The sequence below is a fragment of the Dendrobates tinctorius genome, unplaced genomic scaffold (genome assembly GCF_039654945.1).
Source record: "Dendrobates tinctorius isolate UK_male_01 unplaced genomic scaffold, ASM3965494v1 ptg000127l, whole genome shotgun sequence".
Classification (NCBI taxonomy): domain Eukaryota; kingdom Metazoa; phylum Chordata; class Amphibia; order Anura; family Dendrobatidae; genus Dendrobates; species Dendrobates tinctorius.
The window spans coordinates 6,027,010-6,053,284 of NW_027361795.1; the positions used below are offsets into that span (position 1 = coordinate 6,027,010).

Sequence of the window (26,275 nt, forward strand, 5' to 3'; positions counted from 1 at the left end):
AAGCAGGCAGTAAGGGTTTGTCGCCATCCATGGTCAGTCTGTCACAGTCACCTGTAGATATAATGGCCTTACCTGGATTCACCCAGACCAGGATTTAAATAACTGAGGTCCATCCAGCGTGTTGTGTGCTCCTCCTCCCCTCAGTCCACAGGTGGGGGTCATTTCAATCACCCCCTCCTCCACAGCTGATTCTCCAGCTGCTCAGTGGCTGCCCCATCCGCCGGTCCGGTAACTGCAGGCCGCACGTGCGCTCCAGCCTGGAACGCAGGTGGGATGAAAACCGGAAGTTCGGCGCCGGTCCCGACGTCATTTCCAGTGCGCGCGCAGCCCGGGATCACATGCTGCATGGGGAGGATGACGCCGGGGAGCTCCAGGAGGACCCCGGCAGCACAGCACCGAACCGCTTTACCCCAATGAGGGGGCGCAGGAGGGGCGGGCAAGGGTACCGAGTACCACCGAAGTGGAGACGGGAGCAGCCTTCCCACAAAGGAGAGCAGAGCCCCCGACCATTGGCTGCCCGGCAATTACAGGTATTCTGATGTTGTAGTGCCTCCGGTCGCCGGCCACGGCAGCACTATCAGGACCTCTTCATGCCCCATAGGGGACAGGAAAAACACTGGAGGTAATCAGGCAAGGTGATCTCTGGATTTTTCTCATTTTGACTCTCATAGTTGTGGTCTACCTATGATGTCAATTACAGGCCTCATCTTTTTAAGTGGGAAAACTTGCACAAGTGGTGGCTGACTAAGTACTTTTTTCCCCCCACTGTACACGACTCAGAATATTGTCACAATGTGTAAACTATGGACTTAGGCTACGTTCCCACAGTCGGTAATCGCCAGCACTTTGGATGCAGCACGTCCACTGGGTCCAGAGCTGCCGGCCTTTGAACGCAGGCGATGCCACATGTGTTCACTGAACCATGCGGAATCACAGAGTCCAATACATTGGACAGGTGAAATTTATCTTGTGGAGACTAGAGTTTTCGCAAGTTATTTAAATGGACATGCTGCGGTCTGGAAAGACGTGCTGCATGTCAGTCTCCGAGGGTGTCCGTGCGCACAGTGAGAGTGGGATTTCTTGAAATCCAATCCATTATGCTGTAACCTCTAGATGCTGTGAGCTGGACGCCGTGGATGTATGCAGCATCCAACCCGCAGCATTAATTGACCTAAATAACCTAAAGCAATGTTCCCCGACTCCAGTCCTCAAGAGCCACCAAAAGATCATGTTTTCAGGATTTCCTTAGTATTGCACAGGTGATTGAATTCTTGCCTGTTCAGGTGATGCAATTATCACCTGGGCAATACTAAAGAAATCCTGAAAACTTGTCCTGTTGGTGGCTCTTGAGGACCGGAGTTGGGGAACACTGCCCTAAAAGGTATGTTCTCACGATGAGCTTTTGGTGCCTTTTTTTTGACATTGCAGAATTTCTGCACCTGTTCAAGTTGCTTGCTTGCATTTTCTTCATTACTTTAACATGCATTTTTTGTATGTTTGGCACTTCATTCTTTAAACAAAAGCTGCCTTGTTTTTGAAACTTTCTGGCATTTTTATTTCATGGCACTTTGACATATGTAGGTGCGGATTACATGCGTTTAGTGCATTTCCACTGCGGAAAAGCACTAAAAACTCATGTGCGCTTACCTGCGGACTGCTGCATCTGATGTCAGTCTATGGGGAACATCTGCACAGAAAAACTCCGCATACCCGTAATTGAAATTAACAAGCTGCAGGTTTGACAAAAAAAAAAAAAAAAAAAAGCACAAGCAAGTTTACGTAGCATAAATAAGCACAGTGGGCATGACACTTCTAGTAGTACCAACTACTAAGTTGGAACTGTAAGACGCTGCATTTTTGACACAGGGGAAAAAAAAAAAAAAAAAAATTAAAAGCTCATAGTGGGAACAGACTAAAAGGGCCATAATTTTTCTTGATAATGAGAAACAACATCTCTCAATGTGGACATATTTAGTATTACAGTCGATGACCTAGATCTGGCATAGTCTATCAATGTTACATCCTGAAATGAAAAATTCTTAAACTACAGTTGCAGGTGCCCTAATTGGAAAACCGAAACAGATTGGGTTGAGCTTTCATTTACGGTAATTAAGCACAGTAGATCAAGGTGTTAACATTTGTACAACACAGACACAAGGCTTTCCAAACAAACTTTTTGCACATTTATTTATCCCTTAAAAAGTGAATAGTCTGGCAAATATCTTTTTCAATATGCCTTCTCTCCGTTTCTGTATATACTTGAGTCGCATCATAAATTACACTTTTGCCAACATGCATGTTTATTGCTCATGAGGTTTACACTACAGCCAAATATGAAAAAGCAAAACATTTCAGATTTTCAATGTGCATAATGAAACCAGCAGGCAGTAGAATAACTCTAGAGAAACCTGGGTTAAAAAAAAAAATAAAAATATTTGCTGTTTTTTCTTGAAACTGCTTTGATGAATTGGGACCTATTTGTTGGCCCATGAAGCCATTATGCCGTTAATGCGGTTTCTTATAAAACGTGGTGTTTTCATGTATGCAGCAATCGCCGGCAGAGCCTGAAAGGGAAAAAAAAAACCCATTATATATAGGGCAATTCACTTGCTACTTTATCCAGAAAAATTGCTGTAACTTTGAAAAGACAATCATACTGAAATTTTAACTGTATATACCTTGGTTCATGAGAAATGTCCACCGCTTACATGTAAGCATGCGCTGTTCCATATTACTGAATGCAAAAGAAAAAAAAAAAAAAAGAAAAAAAAACCTCCAGCGACAAACCAATGTGAAGAAATTGTTAAGAAAAAGTACTTTCTTTATTGAATCAAATATATAAAAAACTAGTGACTACTGGTCACCAAGACATAGCCATTTCTTTCTGATTTTGCCGTCAATGTCCGAGACTGGGACGGCTCAGTGCATTTCCACTCTACAAGTCAAGGCGTATCGTGATGTGGGGAGCTGACTTTCCATTTCCTCTTCCCTTTTCCTTATATATTGTTGAAAGGGGCCATACCCTAAATTTCTCTGTGTTCTCCGAGTGCCTGTAATGTTCATGGCTTGTTTAAGTACACTCGACCTTTCAAATGGCTCTAAAAGTAAGCTTCCTCAATGCCTATCCAGTAACGTTCCTGTACATTCCAGCTTATTCACCAATGACAATACAGGGTTTGGATGGTGCATTTTGACCTCCAAACTTTTTAGAAACTCACTTTGGCACCTCTAAGGATTCGGCAGGAGTGAAATGCAAGCACCACACAAACTACTAACACGAAGAAAAGCGTGCAGCAGCAAGTATCTCACAGTGGAAATGACTGGCAGAGCAAGACAACCATTCGGCGCAAGGATGTTTCTTGTTGCTAAGGTTCCTTGCACTCACTTCTCATGAACCAACGTAAGGTTTCAGTATGGTCGACAGTCTTGGAAATTACAGCAATTTTTCCAGGTAAAGTAGCAAATGAATCACTGTACAACACCATTAATTTCCATAGCACTTTACAGACATCAGTGTCTCCACTGAGGCTCACAATGTAAAATTCCCTAGCAACCACTGTAAATAAAAAACACTATATGTCCCCACCTGCTATCATTAAAAGAAAGCTTCCTTGTGATTTTTGGATTCATGATACAGTAACAGAAAAAGAGCTGCCATGCTTTCCATAAACAGGCTTACAAGCCTTCTTTCATTCTAATTTTACCTATTAACATTACCCAGTACAGCCATGGTTTGGAACATTTAGGCCATGTTCTGATGGCTGCATGTCACAGTTTGACCGAATTACTATATACTTCTCGCAGTACAGAAGGAGCAGCATGATCAAATATAGTAAAATATACATCATAAAAAATAAACAAGACAATGTGAAAACTACAGGAATAGTACAATGTCTACATGGATCAAATACAGGAACCAAAAAAAGGCAAACCATTACATCCTATATAATACTAAAATAGTGAATATTAGTATAGGTATGAACTATAGCTAGATTATGAAATCCATTTTTTTTTTATAAAAAAGTTAATATGCATCTTGGGGTTATAAAATAAAAAAAAAAAAAGTAAAAAAAGTTGCACTCTAGTGCTAAAGCATATCAATATGAATCGTAATACTGCTTCTGGATACTAGGAAAAAAAATGAGACGCCTTAGCACATAATTTGGCCAATTCATGCATGCCCAGCAATCAATGACAAGGTGATCTCAAAACTGCTGGGTCCCAACGTGTCTAGTGTCAATACCTCTCTAAGGCTGAGGTCACACTTGCGTATGGCATCCGATGCGATAGTATTGGATGCGATATGCGAATGATCCTCGGCTCCGGCTCTGCTGCGAACGGGAGCAGAGTGTCATGCTTATGTGCGCCGAGCCTCTAACACAGAATCGGAGCACAGCTGCCGAGGCAGATCTCCTCCATTGCCGGCATTGGCTTACAGTACTCGGATGATACCCGAGTGATGTGTGCTGTGTCACACGCACCCATATGCGTATATATGTGCGAGTGCGCCGAGACTCAACTGAGTGTCTGTGCAAATCCAGCATGCTGCGATTTCACTCGGGCGCTGAAAACGGCCAAGAAAAATAACGCTTATGGGAGCTGCCCAATAGATCAATACTGGTCCGAGTGCTATGCGATGTTTTATTGCATAGCACTCGTCCGTATACCTCACAAGTGTGACTCCGGCATAAGGGTACGTGCACACACTGCGGAATCTGTTGCGGATTCATCCGCGTGGATTTTGCAAAATCTGCAGATAAATCCGCAGGTCAGAAGACCTGTGGTTTATCTGCGGATTATCCTGCGGTTTGGCCCTGCGGTTTCACCATCTCCACAATGGTGGAGATAGGAATCCGCAGAAAGAATTGACATGTCAATTCTTTCTGCGGTTTAGAAACTGCAGATAATCCACGTGGAAAATTCCGCAGCGTCTGCACAGCGGTTTCCATTTCCCATAGGGAATAATGGTACTGTACACCGCAGCAGAAACTGCTGCGCATCCGCAGCAGCCAAATCCGAAGCAGAATCCGCAGCGTGTGCACACACCCTAAGACTGAGGTCTGAATTCCTGGGTAGATGTGAATACCTCTCTGCAAAGTCTGATTTTATGGGTAGGTAGGACCTCTGTTGCAATTAAAATACACCTTGTAGTTTGTTTTTTTTTGTTTATTGTATATGGAGGTAACTGCTCCTAGTTTGCATCTGTTCACATTAGGTTTCCAAGTGCAAGTCAGTCTTTTTGTCATCGCTGGGTTATAGTTAGTTCAAAAATGGAACATGGAATATAGCGCTTTTCTATTCCTGATAAAACTGCAGAGGAAGTGAAACATGCATCGAGGTTCGGTATACAAACCTCACATCCTCTTTATCATGGCCACAGGTAATGGATCTAAGGAAATGTATACCTTGATCCGCTGTGCTATTTTAGCGTGACTATCTAGCCATTCTGTATATTTTTTCACATACTATTTCTGTGTAGCCATATTTGAATTTGTGAACATCTTTATTAGTTATATTTATGAACCAACTATAACCCAGAGATGCTTATTACCATTTTGATATAAGGTCTTTCATCATCTATTTATAGTTCATACCTATATTTAATGTTCACACTGTTATTTTAGTATTAATTGTATAGGATGTAATGGTTTGCCTTTTTTGGTTTCTGTATTCATGTTCCATGTACTGTAGACCGTGTACTAAATCTGTTTTTACATTGTGTCGTGTATATTTTTTATGGATTTAATAAAGGTTGTATACTTTACTAAATATTTGATCATGCTGCGTCTTCTATGATGCTATAGGTATACTATATGTAGTTTTAAAAGGATTGATTGTATTTTTATGTGAGGAATACTATTGGATTTATGACTAAATTACAGTGCCCAGACTGAATATGGCTCTCGTGATCCCAGCTTACAGCCTCATAGGAATTTATGAGTTTCAGGTTAGGTGACTGGAGGGCAGTCCATACTTGGACCGGTCTTTACAAATATGTGAAACTGGCCCCAGGTTATGTGCACATGAAGTCTTTCAGATGTCGGTATCCAATCCGAGCTTTTCAAGGTAAATGCACACGATGCATTTTTCCTGCGGATCCACAGCGGATTTTACCGCATAGAAACGCTGCAGATCCACAAAGTAATTTACAGTACAATGTAAATCAATGCAAAAAAAAAAAAAAAACGCTGTGCAGACGCTGCGTTTTTTTCCACGCGTTTTTTGTGCGGTACAAAAAATGCAGCATGTCACATCTTTTGTGCGGTTTTCCACCTGCTTCATTCTCCAAATCCGCAGGGGTAAAACAGCAGTGGAAAACCGCACAAAAAACGCTGGAAAACCGCAATAAAAAAAAGGAAGAAATCCGCAGGAAAAATGCAGGTCATTTGACCTGCAGATTTCTTCAAATCTGCACGGAAAAATCCGCAGGATGAAAATCTACGTGTGCACTTAGCCTTAGTAAAACGCTGGTGGCATCTTCATTGGCATTCCCCCCCAATCGTTGTCAGTTTCGCAAAATTAAAATTTAATGTCTTCAAAACAGCCAAAATAATACATTTGCTACCTTTAAACACTTCACGATTTTCAACGCCTGAAGCAGTTTGACCCCTTCATGCTGCAGCCCTGTTTAGTTTTTGCATTTGTTTTTCGCTGCCCTTATTCCCAGACATATAACTTTTATTTTTAACTCAATATGACCATGTGAGGGCTTGTCTTTTGCGGGACGAGTTGTAGTTTTTAACGACAATTGGTTTTACCATGTCACGTACTCGATAACGGGGAAAAAAAAAAAAAATCCAAGTGCGGTGAAACTGCAAAAAAAAAAAAAAAAAAAAAAAAAAAAAAAAAAATATAATACAATTCCACAACCGTTTTTGATTTTTTTTGCTATGTTCACTAAATGCTGAAACTAGCCTGCCATTATGAGGTCATCACGAGTTCGTAGACACCAAACACGTATAGATTTTTTTTCACCATTTAAATAAACAAAATTGTGTCATTTTCAGAGACCCGTAGAGTCTTCATTTTTTGTGATCTGGGGCTAATGAGGGTTTATTTTGCGCGACAAGCAGACTTTTTAATGATACCATTTTGGTGAGGCTACGATCTTTTCATCACCCGTTATTGCATTTTAATGCAGTGTTGCGGCGACCGAAAAAAAAACAAAAACAAACAAACAAAAAAAAAAAAAAAAAAAACAATTCTGGAGCTTTGACTTTCGCTACGCCGTTTACCGATCAGATTAATTATTTTTATAGCTTGATTGGGTAATTCTGAATGTGGCAATACCAAATGTGTATATATTTTTTTAAAATGGTTTTATTTTGCATGGGGCAAATTAGGGAGCTATTTGAACTTTTATATACCGTATTTTTCGGACTATAAGACGCACCGGACCATAAGACGCACCCCAATTTTCAGAAGGAAAATAGGGAAAAAAAATAATAATGTGTCAAATGGGGGTCCGTCTTACAGTCCGAATTCAGCTTACCTGGGAAGGGATCCGACACAGGTGGAGGAGTGATCACAGGGGTCATTCAGTGGTCCAGGCTCGTGCGGTGGCGGCTCTGTGCTGGGGCAGGTTGGTTGTGCTGGAGAAGCTGGGCTGTACTGGGGCAGGTGGGCTGTGGCAGCTGTGCTGGGGCAGCTGAGCTGGGGCAGCTGAGCTGAGCTGGAGCAGCTGTGCTGGGGCAGGTGGGCTCTGTGGGGTGAGGGTGGCGGCTCTGTGCTCCGGTGCAGGGGCGGCGGCATTTCCTCCAAGCCCAGAGGCCCCAGCACATCCCTTGCTGGAGCATGGACGCCGGGAAGATGGCCGCCGGTCCGGGGACTGCGCATGTGCAGGTTCAGATCTCGTCCCGAGATCTCGGAGGACGAGATCTCGTTGCCGAGATTTGAATCTGATCCCCCGAGATCTCGGGACGAGATCTGAACCTGCACATGCGCAGTCCCCGGACCGGCGGCCATCTTCCCGGCGTCCATGCTCCCGGAGGCAACCGCAACATGGCGGCGGCCAGCAAGGGATGTGCGGGGGCCTCCTGGCTTGGAGGAAATGCCGGCGGAGCCGCCACCCCTGCACCGGAGCACAGCCCGCTGCCACCACCGCACTACAGAGCCCCGCGGCACCCGCACCAGCCTCGGAGGTAGGAACATTGTGACCATAAGACACACCCCCCACTTTCCCCCAAAATTTTTTGGGGAAAAAAGTGCGTCTTATGGTCCGAAAAATACTTTATTTTTTTTCCCACTGTCTGCTTACTTCAATAGTCTTTATGGGAGACTAGAAGCTGCAGTTGTCCGATCGCCTCTACTACACAAAGGCGATGATCAGATTGCCTGTGTGTAGCAGAAACGCTCACTTTCTATGGGCAGCGCTCACAGAAATCCGGCAATGACAACCATAGAGGTCTGCTGGAGATCTCTGGTTGTCATGACAACCTCTCCTCTCGGTAACCCACAATCTTGTGACAGGGTAACCTGTGGGTGGGATTAGTGCGATCAAATTAAATGTTGCTGTCAGAGGTTGACAGCGGCATTTAACAGGTTAACAGCCATGGGTGGATCGCAAATCCACCTGCGGCTGTTAGTGGCACATGTTAGCTGTTCAAAACAGCTGACATGTGCCAAAAAAAGATGTGGGCTCAGTGCCAGAACCCACATCAAAGGGAGGGACACGACATGAGCAGCACATGCTGTGAAGGGGTTAAAAAGTGACAAAAGACTGAATTTCCACAGCAAGTCATTTTGCTATGAATCATTCATCCCTTGTAGTTTTTTTAGTATTTCTCTGATAGTTTTAGGCTGAATCCAACTGAAAGACTGAAGACTTTTCAAATTTTTATTTTTAGTCAGTGTCACCACAAAACTACAGTACAATAGCAGTAGATACAGCCAGATACTGAAGGGAGATTTTACTTATGTTATCACACTCCTGGCAAAAACATTCCAGTATTGGTCCTCCATAGGTGGATGAAAACCTCAAACAGTGGCATTAAGTCAGTGTCTTCATAGGAGAGAATTTAAAAAAAAAAAAAAAAAAAAAAAGTGAGCACTCTTATGCCCCGACCAAGAGTTTTTAAACTGAAAATATTGATATTGTACCTTTATCTTCTGCCGTACAATTACAAGTTGTGTGAACTGTGGATTGCACAAGTTAAAAATAATTTAAGCATATTGTGTAAAGTGGTGTGCTGTGCCTACAAATTCTTCTTTGATCTCAGACTGTCACATACTTTAGTGCGATGGGTATTTATTTTTGCTTTCTTACGAAGACATTTGTCAACTCCATGAACCAAATAAGATTTTGTACTTGGCAAAAAGTGAGAATTGTCCCTAGCAGAAGAGAGGAAGGATTAATGTTTGATTGCCTACCGGTTCTGTAGTTTAGAGGCATAAATATAAAATGTACCTCAAATCTTGCATGGAAGTCCTGCAGGTTCTTGAACTTTTGAAGGCAGGTAGGATCCAATATGTTGTGCTGATCCAGGACATCATACATGAGAAAGTCAACAAATGTAATCTTTGGGATAGATGGAAATGCAACAAATGTAAATAGTGATGTATAAATTAACCAGCAAGATAGAAGTATACACTATAGGAGCATGAAAGCATCTATACTACCCAAAAAAAGGCCTAATATAGATTTACCTTGTCCCCGAGAAACCAGTGTTTTTCCCCTAAAAACTGAGAATATCTTGCCAACACAGTCGGGAGCTTTTCAAGGTATGGGCCCTTCAGCTCTTCCTGAAATATTGAAAATCAAAAGGATTATTTAAACATTTTAACCCCTTCACCGCCAAGGGTGGTTTGCACGTTCATGACCGGGCCAATTTTTACAATTCTGACCACTGTCCCTTTATGAGGTAATAACTCTGAAACGCTTCCATGGATCCCGGTGATTCTGACATTGTTTTCTTGTGACATATTGTACTTCATGATAGTGGTAAAATTTCATTCAAATAACTTGCGTTTATTTGTGAGAAAAACGGAAATTTGGCGAGAATTTTGAAAATTTCACAATTTTCCAACTTTGAATTTTTATGCCCTTAAATCATAGAGATACGGCACATACAACTTGATAACTAACATTTCCCACATGTTTACTTTACATCAGCACAATTTTGGAACCAAAATTTTTTTTTGTTAGGAAGTTATAAGGCTTAAAAATTGACCAGCGATTTCTCATTTTTGCAACACCATTATATTTTTACAGACCACATCACATTTGAAGCCAGTTTGAGGGGTCTATATGATAGAAAATACCCAAAAGTGACACCATTCTAAAAACTGCACCCCTTAAGGTGCTCAAAACCACATTCAAGAAGTTTATTAACCCTTTAGGTGTGTCACAGGAATTTTTTTAAATATTTAAAAAAAAATGATCAACTTTTTTTTCACAAAAAAAAATACTTCAGGTTCAATTTTTTTTATTTTACCAAGGGTAACAGGAGAAATTGGACTGCAAAAGTTATTGTGCAATTTGTCCTGAGTACGATGATACCTGATGTGTGTGTGTGTGTGTGTGTGTGTGTGTGTGTGTGTGTGTGTGTGTGTGTGTGTGTGTGTGTGTGTGGGGGGGGGGGAAACGACTGTTTCGGCACATGGCAGAGCTCAGAATGGAAGGAGCGCCGTTTGACTTTTTCAATGCAAAATTGGCTGGAATTCAGATCGGACGCCATGTCGCGTTTGGAGAGCCCATGATGTACCTAAACAGTGGAATCCCCCCACAAGTGACCCAATTTTGGAAACTAGACCCCCCCCAAGGAGCTTATCTAGATATGTGGTGAGAACTTTGAACCCACAAGGGCTTCACAGAAGTTTATAACGTACAGCGGTACAATTAAAAAAATCATTTTTTCCAAAAAAAAAAAAATGATCTTTTCACCCCCAATTTTTATTTTCCCAAGGGTAACAGGACCCTAAAAGTTATTGTGCAATTTGTCCCGAGTATGCTGATACCCCACATGTGGGGGTAAACCACTATTTGGGCGCATGGCAGAGCTCAGAAGGGAAGCAGCGCCATTTGACGTTTTGGGCTGGAATTGAGATCGGACACCATGTCGCGATTGGAAAACCCCTGATGTACCAAAACAGTGGAAACCCCCCACAAATGACACAGTTTTGGAAACTAGACCCCCCAAGGAACTTATCTAGATGTGTGGTGAGAACTTTGAACCCCCCAGTGCTTCACAGAAGTTTATAACGCCCGGGTGTGAAAATAAAAAATTCGTATTTTTTCCACAAACATGATCTTTTAGTCACCATTTTTTTATTTTCTCAAGGGTACCAGGAGAAATTGGACCCCAAAAGTTGTTGTCCAATTTGTCCTGAGTATGCCGATACCCCATATGTGGGAGAAAACTACTGTATGGGCACACGTCGGGGCTCGGAAGGGAAGTAGTGACGTTTTGGAATGCAGACTTTGATGGAATGGTCTGCGGGTGTCATGTTGCCTTTGGAGAGCCCCTAATGTACCTAAACAGTGGAAACCCCCCACAAATGACCCCATTTTGGACACTATACACCCTAAGGAACTTATCTAGATGTGTGGTGAGCACTTTGAACCCCCAAGTGCTTCACAGAAGTTTATAACGCATGGGCATGAAGATAAAAAAAAAAAAAAAAAAAATAATTTTTTTCCACAAAAATTATATTTTTGCCCCCAATTTTTTATTTTCCTAAGGGTAACAGGAGAAATTGGACCCCAAAAGTTGTTTTGCAATTTGTCCTGAGTAGGCTGATACCCTACATGTGGGGGTAAAAAACTGTTTGGGCGCATGGCAGAGCTTGGAAGGAGCACCATTTGACTTTCAACTCAGAATTGGCTGGAATTGAGATCAGACGCCATGTTGCATTTGGAGAGCACCTGATGTGCCCAAACAGTGGAAACCCCCAATTCTAACTCCAACCCGAACATCAACACACCCCTAACCCTAATCTCAGCCCTAACCCTAGCCCTAGACCTAACCCTAATGGGAAAACGGAAATACATACTTTTTTTATTTTATTATTTTTCCCTAACTAAGGGGGTGATAACGGGGGGTTTGATTTACTATTTATGGCGGTTTTTATGTTTGGCAGCTGTCGCACGCTAAAAGACGCTTTTTATTGTAAAAATAGTTTTTGCATCACCACATATTGAGAGCTATAATTTTTCCGTATTTTGACCCACCGAGTCATGTGAGGTCTTATTTTTTGCGGGACGAGTTGACGTTTTTATTGGTACCATTTTCGGGCACGTGACATTTTTTGATCACTTTTTATTCTGATTTTTGGGACGCAGAATGAACAAAAACACGCGTTTCATGAATTTCTTTTGGGTGGTGCGTTTACGCCGTTCCGCGTGCGATAAAATTGATAAAGCGGTTTTATTCTTTGGGTCAGTATGGTTACAGACCTCATTTATGTCTTTTTTTATGTTTTGGCGCTTTTATGCAATGAAAACCATTTTATATAAAAAATGATTATTTTTGCATCGCTTTATTCTGCGAGCTATAACTTATTTTATTTTTTTGCTGATGATGCTGTATGGTGGCTTGTTTTTTGCGGGACAAGATGACGTTTTCAGCGGTACCATGGATATTTATATGCGTCTTTTTGATCGCGCGTTATTACACTTTTTGTTTGGCGGTATGATAATAAATCATTTTTTGCTTCGTTTTTTATTCTTATTTTTTAAGGGGTTCGCTAAAGGGGTTAACTAATGGGACAGTTTTATAGGGCGGGTCGTTACGGACGCGGCAATACCTAATATGTGTACTTTTATTGTTTTGTTTTTTTTATTTCCAAAAAATGGATTTATTGGGGGAATATTTTTTTTTTCTCCAATTTATTTGGCGTTTTTAAAATTTTAACATTTTTTTTTTTTTTTTTTTTAACTTTATTACAAAGTCCCAAGTGGGACATCACTGTCCTGTGACAGATCGCTGATCTGTCACATCACAGATCACTGTGACAGATCAGCGGTCACAGGCACTGCTGACTTCCTCATGCCTGCGCTTTGCAGGCACTGAGGAAGCCAGCTCCCTGCAGGCCCCCGTCGCCATCTTGGATTCGTGGGCCTGTAGGGAAAGAGCCCCCCCGCAGCAGCGCTGCACATTGCGCTGCCGTGGGGGGCTCAGGGAAGCACGGAGGGAGCCCCCTCCCTGTCGATGCTTCCCTTTAACCCCCGGTACACCGCAATCATGTTTGATAGCGGTGTGCAAGTTGTTAACGTGTCGGGGGTGGTCCGTGACCACCCGACACATAGTGCCGGGTGTCAGCTGTGATAATCAGCTGACACCCGGCCGCGATCAGCGGCGCTCACCACGTGGGCGCCGCTGATCGCGCTAGACGTACTATCCCATCCATGGGCATAGGGGCCCGGGTCACATGGACGGGATAGTACGTCTGATGTCAGAAAGGGGTTAATCTGCAGCCATGCCCATAGTCTAGTCAAAATTATGTGTACTACCATGAGATATGCGTTACTGCATATACAGTATTTACACCATTCATACTATGAAACTCAGGATTTAGGCTGGGGTCACACTACTGTATAACACAGCCGAGGGCCATGTGATAAAACATAGCACTGCCCAATGTTATACTATGGGGCAGCTCAGATCTGGGATTTTCTCATGCCGATTTGGTACTTTTTGAATAAGCACAGCATGCTGCAATTGGCAGCAAGACTCTGCTCACTCACAACCATACAAGGCTATGTGAACATGTGAAACATCTGACTGCACTCTGGTGTCATCCCCTTGCAGTCAGATATACGCAGAGTCAGGCCATGGAGGAGATGGAGAAATTACTTTCGCCATCTCCTCCGCACCTGTGCTGAGATTCTTTCAGCGCACAGTAGCATGACACTCAGTTCACTGTCAGTAGAGCAGGAGCTGAGTGTCATTAGCAAATCACATCCATAGCTCTCACATCGTGTGCCAGTCTGATACCAGCTTTAGGCTGTGTTCACACACATTTTTTTTCGCGTTTTTCCCACGGATTTATCAAAAAATGTTATTGCATTTTGCACTTTGTGCATATTGATGCGTTTACCGCGAAAAAAAAAACGCTTTGCGGTAAAAAACGCAGCATGTTCATTAGTTTCGCGGTAAATTCCGCATTTCTGGCTATTTTCTGTGTGTCTGGGGACGCGCAGAAAAAAAGCGCGTTTTCTGGGAATGCGTCCTGTTTATATGCAGAAATTTTCTGCATACGTGTGCACATAGCCTTACAGTGATTGGGTATTTACCAGGGTAGAAACATGATTTTATTTTTTAAAGAACAGCATTGGCTCTGAGTTTAGACAATCAGAAGAATTTAGGAGTTTTACATAAGTGCAAATGTCCATTCTTTTCAGCTTTTACCACATTTTATAGATTATACCCACCTGAAACAGACATTGTGTAGCAATACCCCAAGTTTATTCATGCATTGCAGATCCTGCAAATGAGGAAGTTACCAGAATTCTGTTTCCAGAAATCCATGAGCTAGCGGCCCAAACAATTTCACTAACTTGTATAGTGACTCGACATAACAGTATACCCCAACAAATTTGTCAGAAAAACTTACATTTCTTTTCAGAATCAACATTTTTCTATGGGATACTATACTACAGAGTGTTCCCACAAAAAAAAGCAAAAAAAAAAACAAACTAATTTTGTATGCAAATTCGTTTTTAATAAACTCAATGGTACAAATTATAAATGGCCACAGATAGGCATACCCATATAAACAAACATAAAATGAAATTGCTACTTCAATAAAGTTAGAGAAGTTTATGTATTAATTATTTCTGCTAATCTAGCAATGCAAGAGTCATTATTGGACCCATAAGCAAAGAAATACCGTATTTTTCGGACTACAAGATGCATTTTTTCCTTCAAAAAATGGGAGGGGCCTCTTATAGTCCAGATGTACTTGCTGTGGCTGTGGATGTGGGGGAGCAGCGGATCACAGGAAGCAGCTGCTGTGGCTAACACCATGCCTGCTGTTAAAAGAGATGAATATTCACTGCTCCCCTCACCCATAGTCCCTCCCACCTCTTTTTACCATAAGTAAAAATAATTTAACGTAGTGTCACAATTGATCTGGTGGTTGTCAGCACAATACAATAATCAGCAAAAGTATCAGTGCCTCAAGAGCAGAGATCAATTTTCATAAAATAGTAACACAATGGAAGAATGACAGCAATGGATAAATAGGTACTGCTCTAGAATAGAAGGAAATATCTTAAATATTAGAGCAACACTCCCATTAGTCAAAATCATGCTGTAAATTAGAGACCAGCCATGATCCTGTTAGGGTATGTGCACACGCTGTGGATCCGCAGCAGATTTTGCTGCGTTGTACAGTACCTTTATTTCCTATGTAAAAAAAAAAACAAAAAACACTGTGCACATGCTGCAGATTTTTCCGCGTGGTTTTGCTGCGGTTTACAATCTGCAGCATGTCAATTCTTTTGTGCAGAACCGCTGCGGTTTCACACCTCATCCATTATGAGGTGTGAAACCGTAGGGCAAAACCGAAGGCAAATCGGCAGATAAAATCGGCAGATCCAAAAAACTCTGTGTGCACATACCTTAAAGACCACAACATTCACCCCTTAATGACAGGACCTTTTTTGGTTTTACGTACTTTTTTTATTTTTCCGTCAATATGGCCATGTGAGAGCTTATTTTTTGCAGGATTAGTTGTACTTTTGAACGACATCATTGGTTTTAGCATGTAGTGTACCCGAAAACGGGAAGAAAATTCCAAGTGCGGTGAAATTGCAAAAAAAAAAGTGCAATCCCACACTTGTTTTTTTGTTTGGCTTTGTTGCTAGGTTCACCAAATGCGAAAACTGACCTGCCATTATGATTCTCCAGGTCATTACTAGTTGATAAGAAAGAACCTAGACTTGTTTGTCTATCTAATTGGTGAAAACATATTCCAAAATGTAAAAAAAAAAAAAAATTGGGGCAATTTTCCAAGACCTGTAGAGTCTACATTTTTCATGATCTCAGGTAGGGTGAGGGCTGTAGATAAGCCTCCGATGTAACCTGAAAGAGAAGAAAAACACGTTTTATAATAGATTCACCGAGGTGGGCGGTCCGATGGGTGTTGTGGTCCGGCACCTCCCTTCTTCATGCGATGACGTCCTCTTCTCCAGTCCTGAAATGGCTCCGGCACATTGCTCTGCCCTGTTGAGGGCAGAGCAGAATTCTGCAGTGCGGAGGCGCCAGACCTCTCCCGACGCCTGCGCACTGCAGGACTCTGCTCTGCGCCGGAGCCATTACAGGACGGGAGAAGAGGACGTAATCGCATGAAGAAGGGAGGCGCCGGACGGGACGGCGACACCCATAGGACCGGACCGCCCACCTCCGTGAGTATAATATAACGTGTTTTTCTTCTCTTGCAGGTTACATCGGAGGCTTATCTACAGCATTACAGAATGCTGTAGATAAGCCCCCAATGTCTATGCCGGCAGCTGAAAGGCCAAAAAAAAAAAAAAAAAAAAAAAAAAAAAAGGTGACAGATTGCCTTTAATGATAACACTTTTGTGCAGATACGTTCTTTTGATCACCTGTTATTGCATTTTAATGAAATGCCACGGTGACCAAAATGGGAGACTAGAAGCTGCCACAACTTGATCGCCTCTGCTACATACAGGCGACGCTCAGATCGCCTGTATGTAGTAGAATTACAGCACTTCTGAGTGCCGATCACAGGGTGGCGCTCATAGCAATCTGGCATCAATCATAGAGGTCTCAAGGAGACCTCCAATTGTTATGCCGACGCACCGATGACCCCCGATCACGTGACAGGGCTCAGCAGTGCACGCATTTCTGACCAAATGGCCAGAAGCGCGCGTTAAATGTCATTATCAGTGTTTGACAGCGGCATTTAACTAGTTAATAGGCACGGGTGGATTGCAATTCCACCCGTGCCTATTGTGGGCACGTCAGCTGTTCAAAACAGCCGACATGTCCCCGACTTTGATGCAGGCTCACCGCCGAAGCCCACATCAAAGCGGGGGTTACTGCCATTGGATGTACTACTCTGTCCAATGGCAATAAGGGGATAACAGATCAGAGGATATAATGGAACCATACATATACAACCTGGTGGTGAGGTAACACTAACCCCAACACGCATTTTGCTGAACTGCAGACACGGTGAGGTTAGTGCCATGTCACCAATTAAAATGATATCCTTGTTGATGAAATCAGTCTTGTGGTTGTTTAAACTTTATTTGTAGATTTCATTGAAGGAGATTCTCATGCTCCAGGGTGGTTAAATTTGGTTCTCTGTTCTCATTCATCCTTATGGGCTTATGACAGGTCACTGAACCATCAGTGACCTACCTCCAATTTTACAACATACTGCATATAATAATGTTGTCTTTAACCCCTTTCTGCCATATGTTGTACTATCCCGTCCATGTGCCCTGGGACTTAATTCCCATGGACGGGATCGTAAGTCATCACGATCAGCAGCGCTCACGGGGGGGAGCGCCGCTGATCGCGGCCGGGTGTCAGCTGATTATCACAGCTGACACCCGGCACTATGTGTCAGTGGCGGACACGGACCGCCCCCAGCACATTAACCCCTGGCACACTGCGATCAAACATGAACGCAGTGTACCAGGGCATAGGAGAGAAGCGCGCAGGGAGGTGGCTCCCACTGTGCTTCCCTGTGACCCCCTGGCGCAGCGCAATGTGCTGAGTCGCTCCGAGGGTCCTCCTCTGCAGGCCCCTGGATCCAATATGGCCGCGGGGGCCTGCAGAGAGCAGGCACGAGGAAGCCTGCAGCAGCGCCTGTCAGATCGCTGATCTGACAAAGCGCTGTGTGAAGTGTCAGATCAGCGATCTGACACCTTATAGTGATGTCCCCCCCGGGACAATTAAAGAAAAAAAAAAAAAATTCCCCAATAAATTTTTTTTGTAAATAAAAACCATAAAAAAAAAAAATAAATAAATAAAAAAAAAATGCACATATTTAGTATTGCCGCATCCGTAACGACCCGCCCTAAAAAACGGTCCCACTTGTTAACCCCTTTAGTTAACCCCTTCAAAAAAAAAAAAAAAAAAAAAACGAAGCAAAAAACAATGCTTTATCATACCAAACAAAAAGTGCAATAACGCGCGATCAAAAAGACAGATATAAACATGGTACCGCTGAAAACGTCATCTTGTCCCGCAAAAAATGAGCCGCCACACAGCATCATCAGCGAAAAAAAATAAAAAAGTTATAGCTCGCAGAAAAGCGATACAAAAATTATTTTTTTTTATATAAAATTGTTTTCATTGCATAAAAGCACTAAAACATAACAAAACCAACATAAATGAGGTATCGCTGTAATCATACTGACCCAAAGAATAAAACTGCTTTACACCGTTCCGCGTGTGGTAAAATCGATAAACGCATCCCCCATAACAAATTCTTGAAATGCTGGTTTTTGTTCATTCTGCGTCCCAAAAATCGGAATAAAAAGATCAAAAAAGGTCACGTGCTCGAAAACGGTACCAATAAAAACGTCAACTCATCCCGCAAAAAATATAAGACCTCACATGACTCGGTGGGTCAAAATATGGAAAAGTTATAGCTCTCAAAATGTGGTGATGCAAAAACTATTTTTACAATAAAAAGCGTCTTAGCGTGTGACAGCTGCCAAACAAAAACTTGCCATAAATAGTAAATCAACCCCCTCCTTTATCACCCCCTAAGTTAGGGAAAAATAATAAAATTAAAAAAAAAAAAAAAAAAAAAGGGTATTTCCATTTTCCCATTAGGCTTAGGGATAGGGCTAGAGCTAGGGTAAGGCTGTGTGCACACGATGTGGATTCTACTGTGGATTTTTCCACGCAGATTTTGCTAAATCCGCAGGTCAAATGACCAGCGTTGTACCTGCGGATTTAGTGCGGATTAGCCTACGGTTTTCCCCTGCGTTTTGACACCTGGTAATGGAGCAGGTGTCAAACCGCTGCGGCTTCCGCACAAAAGCGACATGCTGCGGATTTAAAACCGCAGCAACTCCGCATGGAAAAATCCGCAGCATGTGCACTGCGTTTTTCATTTGCCATTGAATATAAAGATACTGTACAACGCAGCAGAAACTGCTGCGGATCCGCAGGGCCAAATCCGTTGCGCATCCGCAGCAGAATCCGCAACGTGTGCACACATCCTTAGGGTTAAGACTAGGGTTAGGTGTTGCGAGCTCATCTGTTCATTCATCTTTTGTGTCCGAGGATCTCCCTCTTCTGGTGAAGGAAGGTAGTGAGGCTGATTTAGATGAAAGAAACCAAACACCTGATCAGGTGGATGGTGACTGGGTAACGGGAACTACAGACTGGATATAAGGCAGCCGACGCCCTTCTGAGTCGCTGGTGATTTCTCTGCTGGATTCTTGGAGACCAGTCTGATTCCTGCTTTCCAAAGAAAAGTTTTTGCTCTGCTATTGAAATTATTAGTTTTGGTTTTGTTTACTTTGTTTTTTGGAGTTCAGCCATCCCCGGCCGGGGGTGTGCTGATTCTTTTTCCTTGATCAGTGTTCTTTTGCTCTGCTTCCAGAATATTCTGAGTGCTGATATAGGGTTTGAAGTCTAGTGACTTCAGGGTCCTTTTTGCTTATCAGTTGTGTTGGTAATATTTTTAGCAGGGTTTTCTCGGATTGCAGACAGCAGCTTTTCTGTCCTGTCCTTTTTAGTTAGCTTGGGCCCCATTGTTTGCTCAACCTATCTTTCTATCTGAGTTAGTGTTTTCATCCTGCTTCACCGTCATTATATGTTGGGGGCTGCCTATTGCTTTGGGGGTCTGCTCTGGGGCAGTCGGTTTTTCCCTTTTCTCTCTTTAAGTTTATGTAGATCTCCGGCTGTGACGAGGTGTCTAGGATCACCGTAGGAACACTCCACGGCTACTACTAGTTGTGTGATAGGATTAGGGGTCTGCAATCCGCTAGTTTCCAACCTCTCTGTTTTTTCTGGGCTGAGCTTGTGTTTTGTTTTTTCCTCCTCGGTGACTCAATCATAACAATTAGGGATGTGTTGGAGTTAGGGTTGAAGTTAGAATTGGGGGGTTTCCACTGTTTGGGCACATCAGGGGCTCTCCAAACACAACATGGCGTCTGATCTCAATTCCAGCCAATTATGCTCCTTCCCTTCCATGCTCTGCCATGCGCCCAAACAGTGCTTTACCCCCACATATGGGGCATCAGCCTACTCAGGACAAATTGCACAACAAGTTTTGGGGTCCAATTTCTTCTGTTACCCTTGGGAAAATAAAAAAATTGAGGACTAAAAGATCATGTTTGTGAAAAAAAAAAAAAAAGATTTATTTTAATTGTACTTCTGTGAAGCCCTTGGGGGTTCAAAGTTCTCACCACACATCTAAAGTTCCTTTTGGGGTCTAGTTTCCAAAATGGTGTCATTTGTTGGGGGTTTCCACTGTTTTGGCACATTAGGGGCTCTCCAAATGCAACATGGCGTCCGATCTCAATTCCAGCCAAAAAAAAAATGGCGCTGCTTCCTTTCCGACCTCTGTCATGCGCTGAAACAGTGGCTCCCCCCGCATATCAGGTATCAGCGTACTCAGGAGAAATTGGACTGCAAAAGTTCTTGTGCAATTTGTTCTGTTAACCTTGGTAAAATAAAAATTGGACCTGAAGTAAATTGTGAATAAAATTTACATTTAACTTAACATTCAAAAAATTCCCGTGAAGCACCTGAAGGGTTAATAAACTTCTTGAATGTGGTTTTGAGCACCTTGAGGGGTGCAGTATTTAGAATGGTGTCACTTTTGGGTATTTTCTATCATATAGACCCCTCAAAGTGACTTCAAATGTGGTGGTCCCTAAAAGTAAAATGGTGTAAAAATGAGAAATCGCTGGTCAACTTTTAACCCTTATAACTTCCTAACAAAAAAATATAATTTTGGTTCCCAAATTGTGCTGATGTAAACATGTGGGAAATGTTATTTATTAATTTTTGTGTGTGCCATATCTCTGATTTAAGGGCATAAAAATTCAAAATTGGAAAATCGCGAAATTTCAAGATTTTCGCCAAATTTCCGTTTTTTTCACAAATAAACGCAATTATATGAATTAAATTTTACCACTAACATGAAGTACAATATGTCATGAGAAAACAATGTCAAGAGTCACCGGGATCCATGGAAGCGTTCCAGAGTTATTACGTCATAAAAGGGACAGTGGTCAGAATTGTAAGAATGGTCCCGGTCATTAACATGCAAACCTCCCCTTGGGGGTAAAGGGGTTAGGAAAAAAAAACCAAAAAAAAAAAAACACACAACTACATACAAAATCTGTAGTAGCCCACTCTACAAATCCACAGTTCTCACCCGATTTGGGTGAAATTTGGCACGCCCCCTCTCCACCCACAGAAGCACAATTATTATTTATTTATATAGCGCATTTAAACCCCTTTCTGACATCAGACGTACTATCCCGTCCATGGGACTCGGGCCCCTATGCCCATGGACGGGATAGTACGTCTAGCACGATCAGCGGCGCCCAAGTGGTGAGCGCCGATGATCGCGGCCGGGTGTCAGCTGATTATCACAGCTGACACCCGGCACTGTGTGTCAGGGGCGGTCACGGACCGCCCCCGACACGTTAACCCCTTGCACACCACGATCAAACACGATCGCGGTGTACTGGGGGTTAAAGGGAAACATCGGCAGGGAGGGGGCTCCCTCCGTGCTTCCCTGAGCCCCCCACAGCAGCGCTGCGGCGGGCTCTTTCCGTGCAGGTTCCCGGATCCAAGATGGCGACTGGGACCTTCGGGGGCCTGCAGGGAGCTGGCTTCCTTAGTGCCTGCAAAGCGCAGGCAAGGAGTAAACCTGCACACTGCCTGTGACAGATTGCTGATCTGTCACAGTGATCTGTGATGTGACAGATCAGTGATCTGTCACAGTACAGTGATGTCCCCCCTGGGACAACCTAATAAAGAAAAAAAAAAAAAAAAAAAAAAAAAAAGTGTAAAAATTAAAAAAAAAAGTACACATTTGGTATCGCCGCGTCCGTACCGACCTGCCCTATAAAACTGTCCCATTAGTTAACCCCTTTAGCGAACCCCTTAAAAAGTAAAAAAACGAAGCAAAAAATGATTTATCATACCGAACAAAAAGTGCAATAGCGCGCGATCAAAAAGACGCATATAAATATCCATGGTACCGCTGAAAACGCCATCTTGTCCCGCAAAAAACGATCCGCCACACAGCATCAGAGAAAAAATAAAGTTACAGCTCGCAGAATAAAGCGATGCAAAAATAATTCTCATATAAAATTATTATTGCATAAAAGCGCCAAAACATAAAAAAATGACATAAATGAAGTATCGCTGTAACCGTACTGACCCGAAGAATAAGACCGCTTTATCAATTTTACCGCACGCGGAACGGTGTAAACGCACCCCCCAAAAGAAATTCATGAAACGCTGTTTTTTGTTCATTCTGCATCCCAAAAATCAGAATAAAAAGCGATCAAAAAGTGTCACGTGCCCGAGCATGATACCAATAAAAACGTCAACTCGTCCCGCAAAAAATAAGACCTCACGTGACTCAGTGGGTCAAAATACGGAAAAGTTATAGCTCTCAATATGTGGTGATGCAAAAACGATTTTTACAATAAAAAGCGTCTTTTAGCATGGACAGCTGCCAAAAATAAAAACCGCCATAAATAGTAAATCAAACCCCCCGTTAATCACCCCCTTAGTTAGGGAAAAATAATAAAATTTAAAAAAAAAAAAAAAAAAAAAAAAAAAATGTATTTATGTCCATTTTCCCATTAGGGTTAGGGCTAGGGTTAGGGAGCGGTTAGGGTTAAGGCTGTGTTGGGGTTAGGGTTGGAGTTAGAATTGGGGGGTTTCCACTGTTTGGGCACATCAGGTGCTCTCCAAACGCAAAATGGCGTCTGATCTCAATTCCAGCCAATTCTGCGTTGAAAAAGTCAAATGGTGCTCCTTCCCTTCCAAGCTCTGCCATGCGCCCAGACAGTGTTTTACCCCCACATATGGGGTATCAGCCTACTCAGGACAAATTGCTAAACAACTTTTGGGGTCCTATTTCTCCTGTTGCCCTTAATGACAATTTTTTATTTTCCTATCATTTTTGTGAGAAAAAAAATACGATTGTTTTTATTTTCACGCCCGGGCGTTCTAAACTTTTGTGAAGCCCTTGGGGGTTCAAAGTTCTCACCACAGATCTAGATAAGTTCCTTAGGGGGTCTAGTTTCCAAATTGGTGTCATTTGTGGGGGGTTTCCACTGTTTAGGTACATCAGGGGCTCTCCAATGGCAACATGACACCCGCAGACGATTCCATCAAAGTCTGCATTCCAAAACGTCACTACTTCCCTTCCGAGCCCTGACGTGGGCCCATACAGTAGTTTTCTCCCACATATGGAGTATCAGGGTACTCAGGACAAATTGGACAGCAACTTTTGGGGTCCATTTTCTCCCTGTACCTTTGGGAAAATAAAAAAATTGGGGACTAAATGATCATGTTTGGGGAAAAAATACGATTTTTTTATTTTCACGCTCGGGCGTTATAAACTTCTGTGAAGCACTGGGGGAGTTCAAAGTGCTCACCACGCATATAGATTTTTTAATTGCACTGCTGTATGTTAAACTTCTGTGAAGCCCTTGTGGGTTCAAAGTTCTCACCACATATCTAAAGAAGTTCCTTGGGGGGGTCTAGTTTCCAAAATGGGGTCACTTGTGGGGGGTTTACACTGTTTAGGTACATCAGGGGCTCTCCAAATGTGACATGGCGTCCGATCAGAATTCCAGCCAATTTTGCATTGAAAAAGTCAAACGGCGCTCCTTCCCTTCAGAGCTCAGCCATGCGCAGAAACAGTGGTTCCCCCACATATCAGGTATCAGCGTACTCAGGACAAATTGCACAATAACTTTTGCAGTCCAATTTCTCCTTTTACCCTTGGTAAAATAAAAAAAATTGAACCCGAAATATTTTTTTTGTGAAAAAAAGTTAAATGTTCATTTTTTTTTTTTTAAATATTCCAAAAATTCCTGTGAAGCACCTGAAGGGTTAATAAACTTCTTGAATGTGGTTTTGAGCACCTTGAGGGGTGCAGTTTTTAGAATCGTGTCACTTTGGGGTATTTTCTATCATATAGACCCCTCAAAGTGGCTTCAAATGTGATGTGGTCCGTAAAAATAAAATGGTGTTGTAAAAATGAGAAATCGCTGGTCAACTTTTAACCCTTAACTTCCTAACGAAAAAATTTTGGCTCCAAAATTGTGCTAATGTAAAGTAAACATGTGGGAAATGTTACTTAAGTTTTTTGTGTGCCGTATCTGTGATTTAAGGGCATAAAAATTTCAAAGTTTGAAGATTGCGAAATTTTCGCCAAATTTCTGATTTTTTCACAAATAAACACAAGTTATATGAATGAAATTTTACCACCAACATGAAGTACAATATGTCACGAGAAAACAGTGTCAGAATCACGGGGATCCATGGAAGCGTTTCAGAGTTATTACCTCATAAGGGGACAGTGGTCAGAATTGTAAAAATTGGCCCGGTCATGAACGTGCAAACCACCCTTGGGGGTAAAGGGGTTAATTCCATGGTGCTGTACATGAGAAGGGGGGTTACAAAGTTATAGATATTGTGAACAGTAAACAAATTTACAATGACAGACTGGTAAAGAGGGGAGAGGACCCTGTCCTTGCGGACTTACATTCTAATGCTGCGCACGCTAAATCTCACTAGCGTCCCCCCGTTAGGGCCTAACTTTGGTGGTCCCAATCCCCTATACATTAAATGGAGTCGCTGTTGAAGGGGCCGCACCACCACACACACAATTTCACAAACACCATACAAACATCACAGACAGCACACATACACCAATCCGCAAGCACAACACCACACAAATGCCACAACACAACCATCACCCCACACACACACCACACTCAGATGGATGCACCCTATGCACACAGATGAACATTACTGAGCAGCAATATTGGTCAGGTGAAAAATGCTTCATAGTAAGAATCTCATTATTGCTTACTATACAGGGAGCTTTCATCGCTGAAGCTGCTGAGGTAAAGTGAAACCTGGAGTTCTGATTGGTTGCTATGGGCAACTAGACAAGTCTGCTTGTGAGGCGGATTTCATTCCAGAGATGTGAGCTCCTTCAGGTCATAGTAAAACTGTGTGAGGGCTGCTCTGTATTTCCTATTCATCCTATTACATCTCTTATCAGTGTCAGATGAATTCTAAGGTTCATAATACTAAGGACTGTTTTTTAAAATGCCGCCCAAAAAAATGACCATCTATTGGGCAAGTTCATCGAAAAGCTAAGAAAGCAAAATCGTGTCAAAGAGCTGAGACAAGTGAACAACGTGACTTGCGGCTTGAAAAGAAACGGATGAGACAGGCTAAATGTAAGGCAGCCGAGTCATCAGAGCAACGGGAATGTCGTCTTCACGAGACTGGGATAAGCAAGGCTGAAGCAAGGAATATCGAAACATCTGAACAAAAGGATTAACCTTGTGATAATGACCGCATATACTGTAACATATGCAACATGTGCAAAGATGTAGGCAGGCTGATTTGAGTTTGGAAGCATTTCACAACCCAATTCAAGACTATAGGTCACATGAGAAAGTCATAATTGGCAAAATGGACATAATATGAAAACATAGTCAAGAAAAGAAGTTTAACTTTGAATCGCCTGGTATGAGCTGCTCAAACAGCAAGGTCAGTTTGCCACCTTTAAATCTACCTCCTGAGCCACTTCTTTCATACATGTCAGGAGCAACTCCCAAGTCCAAGCATTTTCTGCAAAATATTAGGCGATACAGTTAATCTTTCCAGATGGCATCCTTCGGTACGAAAGCTGGACTCCAGGAAGCAGGATTTATGAAATTTAAAGTCCAGAGCCAAATATATATACACACACACTAGATTAAGGCCCGATGCTATCGCATCGGGAGGATAGTGATGTAGCGTTGACCACGTGTTGTGCGGCACTGAGCAGCGCACCTTGAGAAGGAGATGTGGTGAACAGCCATCCAGCCTCTCTCTTTAGCTGTTCACAAAAACCCAGCCCTGTTAAAAGGGGAAATAACATAACGGCATATAGGATGAAGTGTGGTAGTAACTGGTTCCACATGCTGATGTGGAAGCATCCTGTTGTGAGTCTACTAATAATGATTAGGAAGAAGCCGTCTGTTGTCGGCGGTGACGGCGTGCAGAGGCGTCATCAGCCAATCTAATGGATTTAGAGATAGGGGATTCGTGTGTGAGACGACGGCGTTTATAAGCCT

General features: G+C 42.6%; 1 protein-coding gene across 1 annotated transcript in view; it reads right to left on the reverse strand.

The window, feature by feature from the left end:
- Positions 1-2,160: 2,160 nt before the first annotated feature.
- LOC141047392 (glutathione S-transferase Mu 4-like) overlaps positions 2,161-26,275 on the reverse strand; it is a 74,003-nt gene continuing 49,888 nt past the window's right edge. Inside the window, exons 6-8 of the mRNA XM_073542449.1 lie at positions 9,646-9,741; positions 9,407-9,517; positions 2,161-2,564 (exon numbers count right to left, since the gene is read on the reverse strand). Coding sequence (XP_073398550.1) covers positions 2,475-2,564; positions 9,407-9,517; positions 9,646-9,741 — 297 coding nt within the window. The 3' untranslated portion in view covers positions 2,161-2,474. The remainder of the gene's footprint in view (positions 2,565-9,406; positions 9,518-9,645; positions 9,742-26,275) is intronic.